This window comes from Strigops habroptila, chromosome 4, assembly GCF_004027225.2.
Source record: "Strigops habroptila isolate Jane chromosome 4, bStrHab1.2.pri, whole genome shotgun sequence".
Classification (NCBI taxonomy): Eukaryota; Metazoa; Chordata; class Aves; order Psittaciformes; family Psittacidae; genus Strigops; species Strigops habroptila.
Window position 1 is genome coordinate 20,767,478 of NC_046358.1, and position 12,232 is coordinate 20,779,709.

The 12,232-nt window shown below is 42.3% G+C and overlaps 1 protein-coding gene across 2 annotated transcripts in view; it reads right to left on the bottom strand.

The window, feature by feature from the left end:
- ADSS1 (adenylosuccinate synthase 1) overlaps positions 1–10,071 on the bottom strand; it is a 30,174-nt gene extending 20,103 nt beyond the window's left edge. The window contains exon 1 of one of the 2 annotated variants that reach the window (XM_030483858.1): positions 9,759–10,071. In XM_030483858.1, coding sequence (XP_030339718.1) covers positions 9,759–9,941 — 183 coding nt within the window. In that variant the 5' untranslated portion in view covers positions 9,942–10,071. The remainder of the gene's footprint in view (positions 1–9,758) is intronic. The other variant, XM_030483859.1, reaches the window with a different exon arrangement.
- Between the last annotated feature and the right edge of the window lie 2,161 nt (positions 10,072–12,232).

Below are 12,232 nucleotides of genomic sequence, written 5' to 3' on the forward strand. Positions count from 1 at the left end.
TGCCTTCTTTTTATTAAAATCCAGCAGACCACCAGCAATGCAGTTTAAATTCAACAACCTAAAATGCCTGCTATTTCAGGTTCAAAAATAGACTTCAAGTTAATAGAAAGAACTGCAACATGTGAGGTTCAGGTTTTTGTTTTTTATTATTCTTAAAGAATATTTAACTTGGACTCAGATAAAAATTGGATTTTTCTGGAATATTTTAATCTATATTTTCAGACTTATAATAATAATAAAGTTACATATTGTCCCAGTACCAGAAGGAGCTAAAGGAACTTAACCCCCCGATGGGTTTTGGGGTTTTTTTTCACTACATTAATTTAAGAAGAAAATATATGTGCAAGCTTTTTACATGCTGATCTACTCGTGACATCGATTCTTGTACTGAAGTGATGTACTTTGGTTACTATGCCATAGTATGTGAATACAAGAACTATGTCAAGACACTAAATTGAAAAGCTATTGCATCTTACTAGTGTTAACAACTGTATGCTGGTATAAACACCATCTTTCAGAGAATTAATAATGATTACGAACAAGCTGGCAGAGGAGAACACATAGTCTTCTTTTCAGTAGAACTTAAAAACAGGAGAAATAAACGCACTTTCCAAAGAGCTCTGTCATTTAAAGGCTGGTGTTTTGTTCTGTATCACTTTAAAAAAATCATTCTCTGCAGTAGAAACATCCCAAGGTAGAAAGAGAATTCGTATTCAGAGCAGCAGTGAGGCTGTTCAGTACCTGCAGCAAGAACTCCTTCCCCCAGCTGGCCTCAAGATACCTGTTTTAATAGGAATGAAATGTGCCCTGATGCTCAGATGTGTTTCTGCCTGCTCCTGCCAGCCAGGTAGTGTGAGGGACACCACATTCTGCATGTGTCAGAGGAGTGTTTCCAGATGCCCCACTGGTTTCCACTGGTTAGCATATCCTTCATTTGCTTAGTGCTCCCCCACAAAGCCCAAACATAACTGAATTAACTAGATTGATATGAAAAATCATGAGAGCACATGCCTTAAAACCTAACGACAGTTTCAAATTATAACTAGAGGATGCACACAACCCACGTGTGTTTCTGGTGAGTCCCCCAGTGATCGGTTCACACCCTCATCCAGTTAGCAAAGTTAATCAATGCAATGGGGAAAAAGCAGAAATTTGTTCTTGAAGATATGAAGCCAGCACAGCGATTGTTTGAGCGGTGTACCAGAAGCATGCAGAAGTCCGAGCTCCTTAGCCGCTTGGTGTATTCAGTGAATGTATACATGTCAACCAGGTTTAGAATAAATTAATTAGAAACAAAAAGGTGGGCTGAACTCTGGATTGGAGATATCTATGCTAGGAAGCACATAGAGGTGTCTGAACACAGTTTCAGTACTGGCTGATATGCCTAAGGCAACCCTTGCATGTATAAATGGGAATATCAAGTAGGAGTAGAGAGATAGTATTACCTCTCCTTTTGGCAGTGGTGCAACTGCTACTAGAATATTGTGTCCTTGGTACTCGGACAAGATTACAAGATGATCCCCTCTGGCATTATAATCTATGAATTTATAATCTACAAACTGGAATACCAGCTACAAACCAGAAGTTTGGGAAGCCTGCATGTGAAAACCAATACTATGATTCAAACAAATGCTCCATTCCTGGCAGTGTTCAAGCCCAGGTTGGACAGAGCCTTGGGCAACATGGTCTAGTGTGAGGTGTCGCTGCCCATGGCAGGGGGTTGGAACTAGATGATCTTAAGGTCCTTTCCAACCCTAGTCATTTTATGATTCTAGTATTTCTATCTGTCTTCATTGGAAGTATCCCACCTTTACCAATTCCATCCATCAACTAAGCAAAACATTTCCTGAAATTCAGCTGCAGACCAAATAGCTCTCATCGTACTGTGAAAGTGGATTGAGAAATTTTCTTCAATTTATAGCATTTCATATGTGATTCTGAATAAACAAGAAGGAGCATCATTACACAAATTATATCAGAAATACACAAATATATATCTGATATACACAAAGTATATCAGAAAATGCCATTGTTCTTTCTCTTTACAATTTAATTAGTGGTGGCTATTTGTAATTTACATTAGCAACTGGCTGGAACTAACTTGAATGAGTGTAGCTGATCAGTGTTACCAGTATAACTGGCTTTGACATGAACTTTATAATAATACAAATCCATTGTCTTTCATGGTATTTCTCTTGATCTACACCACTGCAAATGAGTTTAGATCACAACTGGTTCAAAAAAAATAAAATCCAACACACAGACGAATGCAATGCATCGAGTGCTTTGATGACTAAGACCCTGAGACACAGTCTCACAAAACCACCTGTGCGTTAAAGTTTCTCAGATGACTAAAAGTGCTGTACATTACAGCTGGGAGGTTGCTGCCACAGGTTCTAGTTATAGTTTCCTTTAGTGTAAGTTTTTTCTCGCCATTTTCTCCAGTTAAACTCTCACCTGATAGCCCCCAACTCAGACCCAAGAAGTGGATCACAGCCTTTTTTTTTTTAAAGTTAGTCATTGGAAGGAGCTGGGTTAGGGGATAATCACAAGTATACTTACATCAGAAGACCTGAGGGAGCAGTGATTTTTAAAGCAATAGTGGTAACAAAGAGCTGGAGTGAGTTGCAAGTATTTCTCTCTCGATAAAGTCATCATCAGCCAAATCTAGTTTGCCTTGCTCTTCTTCACAAAGAATATGTTTGCAATAAACTTCAAGAACTACTCTGCACAGAATTGCTATATCCAATTCCTGCATCTGTTCAAGTATGTTCCTGCTGTGCCCCTTCTCACGTCTCATAGAATGAACAAAATCCAAAGGATCCCACCTTCCTATTTAAAACAGTGATCTCTTCAAAAACTCCTGAATTCTCATGGAAAGAGACCTTCTAAAGCCTACTGAGATAATTAGTACGATTATAAACACAAACACTCTTGAGAAGAGCTGAGCAAAACTTTTGACCTTTTAAAAAAATACATAAAAACACTTCTTGTGCAGGTATCAAAAACTGAAGCTTAGATCATATTTTCACTAGCAATGTAGTATTTTTCCTTTACTACAAATGAAGGGTGACCCTAACTTACATGGATACATTGGTCTTCCTAAGTGTCTGAAAATGCAACCGAAAAAGCCAGGTCTAACTCAACTCAGGTTTTAAACAGTGTAGGCAAACTAGACACTTGTAAACTCTAGTTATTTTCTCTCAAACAAAATCTAAAGTTTTGTCAAACCACATAAAAACAATCTACTACAACAGACCACCACAACGAAACACATACATAACTCCAGCAGAAGATGTAAAGAAATAACAAAATCAAAGTATATCAGAAAATGCCATTGTGAAAAAAAAAAAAAAAAAATCCGACTCATGTTAGCAGAATCCTAAAATAAAGAAAAACAAACATGAAAAACCTAGACGTGTCTGCTCATCTTTAGTCCCCTCTTCTGAAGAAGCATAGTCACGTCCCTGTGGAAAGTAATATGATCCAAGGATATGAACATAACTTTTCTTATATCTGTAAACAAGTTAACAACAGCTACTGAGTTACAACAGGAACGAAACAGAACAGATGTCATTTCAGCTTAATTTTCAGCTGCTTTCTTTTGATGCTTGTAAAGGATAATAAATTCATCAGGCTTTATAAAGGGGATTGAAAATTAAGCTTGCTTTCTTATGGAGATTTGGAAACTTTAAACCTGACCTTCTCATACAGTATTTATAATCCTGGTGGTCCTGAGATGATCTCGCTGATGTCCAAAGGAGAGGCTAGTTTAAAATAGCAATGTCACCGCGTTGCTCTAAAGCCTAAAATGATATAGTGTAGGATGTATAAGCAAAATGAAAAATTAAAGTTGGACAAAATACCTTATAAGCAACAGATTGCTACAAAAAAGTTTCACTTTTTAAAGGCTGGAATTCTTTATTGTAGCTAAGGAAACTACTCACGCTTCATGAACCCTCCCCTGTGTGGAACAGGAAAATAAACCTACTTGCTTTTTTGCAGCAATCTTACAAAAGAATTACTTAAAGAAATGTGCCTGTATGAACGTACATGTACATACAAGTGGGATTATCAACCTTCCCAAACATTAGAGAAATCAAAAGCAACAGTCCTGCAGTCATTGCACACTCATGACTCCAAGGTCATCAATCTCTTCACTGAAGACCATCAAGCACTAAATCATTACGAGATTAAAGTCTTTACATACTACTTTATCCTGCAGGGAGAAAATTATACTAAATATGAGGGTTAAACCTCACTGAATGGAGAGCAACACGATACATAGAGAAAAACAGTATCCAACAAGCCCCTGTAACTCCACGTAATCATCATAGAACATTTCCCTAATTTAATCCCCGCTGCACACAGTTCCAGCAGCCCATGATCAATAGGGACAGTCACAACAACATGTGGCTGCTTTGCTCTGCCATGTCAGCAGCACAACAGAGGAACAAAATGCCCTGTCTTGCACCTAAACCACTGAGAAAAACTTCTCGTCTGGCACTTCTGTGATTGAATAATAACATTTATTGAATGTTAAACATTTCATGTTTATTATTCAATCACTTGCCCACATAAAACCAAAGCAACTCTTAATTTGAAAGCATACTGACTTGGGTAGAGGAAATGTTTTAATAAAAAGTGACTGCATATTTAGTGAAAATTTAAAGCACATTAGTATGATAAGGTTAAGAAACCTAACTCACAGCTCTTCTTATTGCAATCACATTCCTGCAATTTGGTGGTGCTTCTTCAATGTCAGTTCTTAAGAGAATGCTGATAACATCACATAGATTGTTTCCAGATTTCCAGAAGGCAGAAGTGTCACAGGTCTGACACATGAAGCATTGTCATGGGCAACACTGGAACAGCAGTGCCAAATGAAGGCCTGAAAAATCTGAAAAACTGTCTTCAACGAGTAACTGTTTCTGAATCACTGTCACTGGTTTTGGTATGAAGTGAAGGAAAGACATGCATTTGTGCCGCAACTGTTATACCAATCTATTCCGTAACTGAGATCAAACCCAGTGCAGCAATGGTTATTATCACAGGGCCTCTACTAATTTACCAGCAATATTTTTTGTATCTTTCACATTGAGCTTTTGGAAAATCTTTTTCTCTTTCCTCCCCTTCAAATTTTTTATCAAATTGTTTATGGGGCATTTTTCTACAGTGCTTTTAGACATTCTGTTGAAAAACAATTTATTGCACAAGAAAATTTCATCAAGAATGGCAGAATTGTTTACTCCCCATTACAACAGGAATTCCTAGACATTCTTGGCACGTGCCTAAATTATAAAACAGAAAGTGTCTCATGAGTAAATTACTATTACTGGCAAAGATGCATGGTACTTGTCCTGCCATATATGACAATGGACACTATTTCTTTTTCCATTCATAGAGAACTGTGCAGTAAATATTCAGTTAAAAGTTAATATTACAAGTGTACCTCATGTAGTCACACCTTAAGGAAACAGCTAGAACTGTATGAGCACCTGCATTTTCAGTTAACTTACTCAACTTACTACAGAAGTTCTATATACAACATTTTGGGAACAGACTAGTTTAAGCGATGCCTCTGGAGACACATCACCTCAGCAGTTGTGACAGTTGACCATTTGTCTGATCACGCTCCAAGACAGATCTGAGAAGTTATCTAATTAAAACCCAGGTAGGTAAAACCAGCCACAAGCTTTAGTTTTGAAGGCAGCCACACAGCAACGTATGAGGTGATGTGAGAAACATGCATCTGGAATAAGAGCTGCCACTGAAGAAATCACCATCGAAGCCATGCTTTGAACAATGCCAAATGTCTCTTCATTAGTATGGTATATGCATTCAAACTACTTAAACTTACATTAGGATTTTTGTTCTATGACAACATGCTAAGAGGCTAGGTAAAAACCAAGCTTCCCTCTTTATGCCTGATGTTCTATCAGTTAGAAGCTTTAAACAAATGCACAAAACCTGTTTTTGAAGGAAACATTAAAATGAAACATTTGCAGTTGAACTCTTTGATTGTACCCTTTCCTGAAAAATATACCAGGGATTAAAAGTACTGCACAGCATAACGTGACAGTTCTATGCCCCAGGAGGCCACAATAAGAAACAAATATTACCCTCTGTCATTTGCTTCTGAACGCTTTTGCTTGTTGAAAAGGCAATTCAGAGGAAAAATGTTCCTGATGTTCTCCATTAATCACCTGAACTTAGACAAAGCTACTAGTTCCTTAACAGCCCTAAACTGCCTATTATTTAGAAATATCTCTTCTTCTTGTTCATATGCGTATGCGTGCCCATATATCTGATATTTTAATGAAAGCAGCCTATGAAAAGTTTTGCTCAGCATCATCTACAAGAATACCCATAAATCTTTTACCTTTATTAAAACATTATTTTTCACAAAAAATGCTTCAAGTATACAGGTAAATGAAATTACTTCAGATGAATAAGATTTCGTATTCAAATTATGTCACATTTCACTTGCTAATGTGAAAAACCAGGTGAATTATGGTGCGTACCTAACTTGTTTGGACTTAGACTGTATATAATCTAAGTATTGAGAAAGACCGAAGCAACATGATCAACCATTTGAGACTCTTCAATTCAAGTGAAATTTAATTCTGCAAGCTCAGGAAAATTAAACTGACTGGGGATTTAACGCAGAATTTTCTTTAACAGATTTTGAAGCTTCCCTTGTGTCTGCGAAGGACTTCCTATTCCCATTTGCCTGCTTGCCTTTCTTTCCTGTATCCCAGGAGAAAATATCATTTCATTTCCTCTGTAGCAATCTAACTGGCACAGATTTTTCTCATGAAATCAACACACTAAAAATACATGAGAAACATTTAATGAAAATTATTTCCTTTCATAGAAATATTAGGGAACTACTATTTTAAGAAAGCTCTTCATACTCAAATTTGGCCCTGAATTTAAAATTCTATTCAGAAGGAGGGGGAAAAAAAAAAATACAACAAAAAACCAAAAAACCAAACCCCAACCAACCAACCTAAAATCAAAACCAAAACCCATCTTTTTAAATTGATAGCTCAAAGAGTATCTTACAGCGATGAAGAATTAATCTAGCCGAGTCACTGTTTCAAAAGACATAAACATCCCCCTTTCAGACATTCATTTTCTAGCTTTACCTACTTTCATTTAGCTGAGGACCAAAACAAGCTGTCAGGCACTGTTTCTGTCAATGTCTTCGAAAACAGAGCATAAAGGACATCAGGAAACAACCCTGTCAATCATCACATTCTAAACCACAACAAAATTCTGGATGGAACTTGTTCTGACTTTTTCCTCTAAAGTCTCTGATAAGTGAGATATTCAGTGTTTCTTGTTTAAGCAATCTCTTCTAATAGACAAGTGCTATGGCACAAAGAAAGTTTTTCTTAGTTTCTACCAGGAACATGAAGCAAGCAAGGTTCTGGTCCAAACATTCAGGTTTTTCACTGCAATACACAGCATTAATGAAGTCTTTCTCAAACTGATTACAAGTGAATGACCTACAACTCATCAGTACTGTTCACATGCTTTAAATACATGTGTATCTTCACTAAACCTTAATGGTCCCATCTGAGTTCTCACAGAAGGAAAAATCACACATCATCATCTACTTGCATGATTGGTTTTGAAAGCATGAAATACTCTATTATTATAATGGTATCTTTTTAAACAGCATCCTCAAAAATTGCCAAATGCACAAAATCCTCAGTATTAAACCACTTCTTACTTAAATTGTGTAATGTTTGCTACTCGAAAATAAATTGTTACTCATATTTTGTCTTTCAAATGTTTTATATTTTTCCTTAAACTCTAATCCTGAAGACACTTCCAATTAAGTCAGTGTATTTGTAATCCTGCTGTAGTCTCAAACAGTGTGCGTGTGCATGTATTGGTGAACACAATTCTGAAAGAGTCCAGAGCTCTTCTAGATCCACCTGCATTCCATCCATACCAGTCTCATCGTCAGGCTACAGAAAGATGACCTAGATGTGCCCAGCAGCATATTAAACTATCTGAGCCATCTAGCTCTAGCCTTTTGTTAACAGACTAACTCTTTCAGCATGCTCATGCATGCACACACGCGAGCCCTGTATCCCTCAGAGTATTCTGACGCTGCACCTGAGGGCCATGCTTGCAAATTAGTTCTCTGGGTGAAGAGCAAATACAGCTTGAAAGCAGCCTCAGGGCATCCCTCAAAGATGGGTCTACAAAGGACCACATGACTTCTCGCAGTACTAGCAATAATCCTATGAGAAAGCACCGTCTGACTGGGGCCTATATGAAATGCTCCTCCTCAGCTAAAACATTTAGTTTTTGTTGTCTCACCAAAGCAATTATGAGACCTGTTTTTAAATTCCTAGCCACACATTACTGAGGGAGAAGGGGGAAATAAAGATGGAAATGTAGCTGTAGTCCTCATAATACATATTCATTAGCTAACTTTTGCAGGCAAACTTCTCCCCAAGGCGATTCAAGATCTTGGGAGTTTAATGTCCTGACTGAAAATACTTCCTTCGCCTTCTAAATATTTAACTTGCATGACATTTATTTACATAATATACTTGGTTACACAAACGTCCTTGGATTTATCATGTTAGATTCAAGGATATCTGCAGCTTTTTAACAGCTATTACGTCTTTAAAGCAGAAGAAATTTCATGGTACATACCAACTGAGCTGACTACTTATTAATGTGATCATGCAGCTTACAGGGACAACTGAACAGATTAGCTGTATTGGTCTAATATGTTCATAATTAACGTTTGAAAACAGTTCTTTAAAAGTTGTGTCTAATTTAGTTTATAGTAGGCAAATAGAAAGTTTTAAGAATCTTTGCATTATATTAAAAAATACATACAAGCAAAGGCATGTAAAATCATAGAATCATAAATGCTGTTTTCACCAAACTGTTTAAATCTTGTACTTTTACATAACTTGCTTTTTCCACTTTACTCACGCTCCACTTTAAAATATTTTTAGAATAAACTTCCAGGCGTTTTGCGGGGAACACAACCTGCCCATCCCAAAAAGCCCCTGCTGTAAAACTCTGGAAAACTCATGAGGCTTATTAGCAGCTGCTCTTCAAGCCGGCTCCTAAGTGGGTTTTTCCCGGAGGACCAAGCGACCCAACGGCCTCACAGGCAGCGGTACATCCTTGCAAGACGCTGACCCCAAACCAGGCCCTGGGGCTTTGCTTCCCGAGGCAACCCAGCGCCAGGGAGCGCCCGCAGCGCGGCCCCTCCGTCTCCGGGCCGCGGCAGGCCCCGGCACCCAGCAGCGCCGCCCCCCGTCTCCACGCCTGCCGGCAACTCGGGATCTTGTGTCGCTTATCGTGAAGGGTCAGCTATTTATATTTATAGTTCAGGGCTCTTTCTTTCCGAGTGGCATTTCGAGGCGCCGCCTCGAGAGTTGGGAGGGTGCGGGGGGCACACGGCTGCCCACCGGGGCGCATTCGCGTCCCGCCGCTCGCTGCGGGAGAGGGAACGGGGAGGAGGAGTAAGGTGCGGGGAAGGGAGGAAGAAAACCCACAAGAGCGAGGAGCGGCAGAATGCAGAAGCAGGCGGGAGGAAACAGAGCTGGAGGGGAGCAATGGGGAGAGAGTAGCACCGGGGAGTGAGGACCCGGAAGGAGAGGAGGGCGCCGGGCCGAGGGGAACGCGGGTAAAGCGGTGGCCGAGAAGAGCGCGAAACGCAGGGCAGGGAAGCGCCGAGGAGTAGCGGCGGGCGGAGCCGGCCCGGCACCCACCTGGCACCGGCACACAATATCCGACTCAGTGGCCAGCAGATCGACCACCTTGCCCTTGCCTTCGTCCCCCCATTGCGCCCCCAGCACCACCGTCACTTTGTTACCGCCCGGCTCGCTGCGCGCCCGCTTGAGCCCGCCGCCGGAGTGGCTGCTGCGGTCGTTGGACGCCCGGGTACCCGACATGGTGGGTGGGAGAGTGGCTGGAACGGCCGCTGCCTCGCTACCCCGCCGGCGCCGAACACAGCCGCTGCGCGTTTCCCGCGCCGCGCCGCCGCTGTCGGCCTTTAACGGCGCCGCCGCCGCCCGCCCCACGCGGCGCGCTGACGTGAGGAGCCGGCTGCCCCGCCGGGCTCGGCTGGGCGTCACCGCGCTAACACGCCGCGGTCCGCACGCACACAGGGTCCGCGCACACACGCACGGTACAGGCACACGGGCGGTCCGCGCACACACGCATGGTACAGGCACACGGGCGGTCCGCACACACACACGCCATCTCGTCACACACACACCGACCTCCAAGGCACAGAGGCTGTGGCACTGTGAGGCAGGTGCAGTCCTGAGGCACACGTGTGACACGGGCACCTCAGAGGGACATCGGCCAGACAGACACACTTGTCTGAGGCATGTGCCTCCGGCACAGATGGACAGACAGACCGACAGACAGGCGTCGGGGTGGGTCACCCGAGCTGCGTCACTGCGAGGCACACTCACACAAGGGTCTGAGGATTGCGGCTGTGTCACTGTCGGGTTGGAGGCACATGGCTGTGTCATGGAGAGACACAGCACACGTCCGAGGCATGTGGCTGTCACTGCAGTCTGAGGCCCATGGGGCCGCATCAAGGGGACTTGCAGACACATGTCATCCTGAGGTCTGTGTCTGTCACTGTGAGACACACGAGCAGTGCTGACAGTGACACAACAAGACAAATCTTTGCACTAGTCTTAGGCCCAGGGGGTGCGTCACTGTGAGATACACTCAAAGTCCTGAGGTGCATGAGCCTGTGTCACTGACACACAGACAGACACTCGCCTGAGGAACATAGGCTGCTGTCACTGCAAGACAGATGTTGGTCTGAGGCATTTGAGACTTGCTGTCAGACACACAGAGGACTGCACACGTAGAGTATCCTGGCACATAAGCAGGTGCACTCAGTCTGTGTACATAACAGTGGAGAAGGGCAGGCACGCAAGCAGCTCCGGCACACAGGGATCATGAGACACAAACATCTACCCGCTGGCCGAAGAAACATGGGCAGGCGCACTTGGAGTTTGACAGACACACACGCTAGCCTAAAATACAGACAACTTGTTACTGAGCTGGCACATACCCTGTTGACAGGCACATACATAGCCTGTCCTGGTGGCCTGAGACACCCAAGACCCTTTCAGCAAGGCACACATGCTCACCCACACATACACTCACACACTGACCTGAAAAAACACCGCACTGTCGCTGTGAGGGAAACAAACAAGCGAGGCGCGTGGAGCTGTGTCACAGTGGCAGATTTATGCGCCCACTTCCCTTGCATGACAGGCGAACAGACAGTGCCTGATGCCCATAACCCCATCCCCATGCACAAGCCATACACTGGGCTTGATTTTTTCTGTAACATGCATCCTCCAGCTCCAGGCATGCAGCACCATGTCTGTAAAAAAGCAGCTTGGAAAGCGTAAGCGTACAGACTAGTCTGAGGCACATGCAACTGTGTTAGTGTAATGCATACATATATGCACATACATGCCAGCACAGACACACGTGCACAGAAGCAAAACGCCACTAGAACATACGGGGTTGCAGCTTCAGGCGGGGGAAACTGCACTAGTTGCTGCTTGCGCGCTCCTCCTGGCGAGTGCATGCATGTGATTCCTACCAAGAGAGCAACTGACAGAAACTCAGCATTTTCAAGTGACACGTTCCTTCTTTCACTCTGTGGCTTGGATGAGATGCCATGAGGTATGAGATCACACAAACATGTTATCTATGCAGTGGTGAAAATGCAGAAAGGTACTCACACAATCCATTACTCTGGTATAAGGATGAAAAGAAAATACTGGAATACCTGAACTCCTGAGAAATAAAAATCTAGCAGTATGCACAGCCCATTTCCAACATGCATGTGTGGGCTCTGTATGTGTGCGGTATGCATATACACAAGCATCTACACATGCGTATACACATACATGTATATGTATATGTATGTGTATATGTATGCATAGAAACAGTTTAGAACACACTCCAGACTTCAGCACCTTGCAAACATTCAAACATGGTGGCAAACAGAGCAGACATTTGTTCTACTTCATTTTTAGCATTTGCAATATTTCCTCTAGGAAGAAGAGATAGGGAGGATTTAACACACTGTATGCTCCAGTTGAGTATTTAGCATTGATTGGTGGAGGTGACAAATATGGAAGACTGGAGGGAAGCTCCTAATGTTTGAGCCTCGTTTCCCCTGCTACCGCAGTCAACTAAA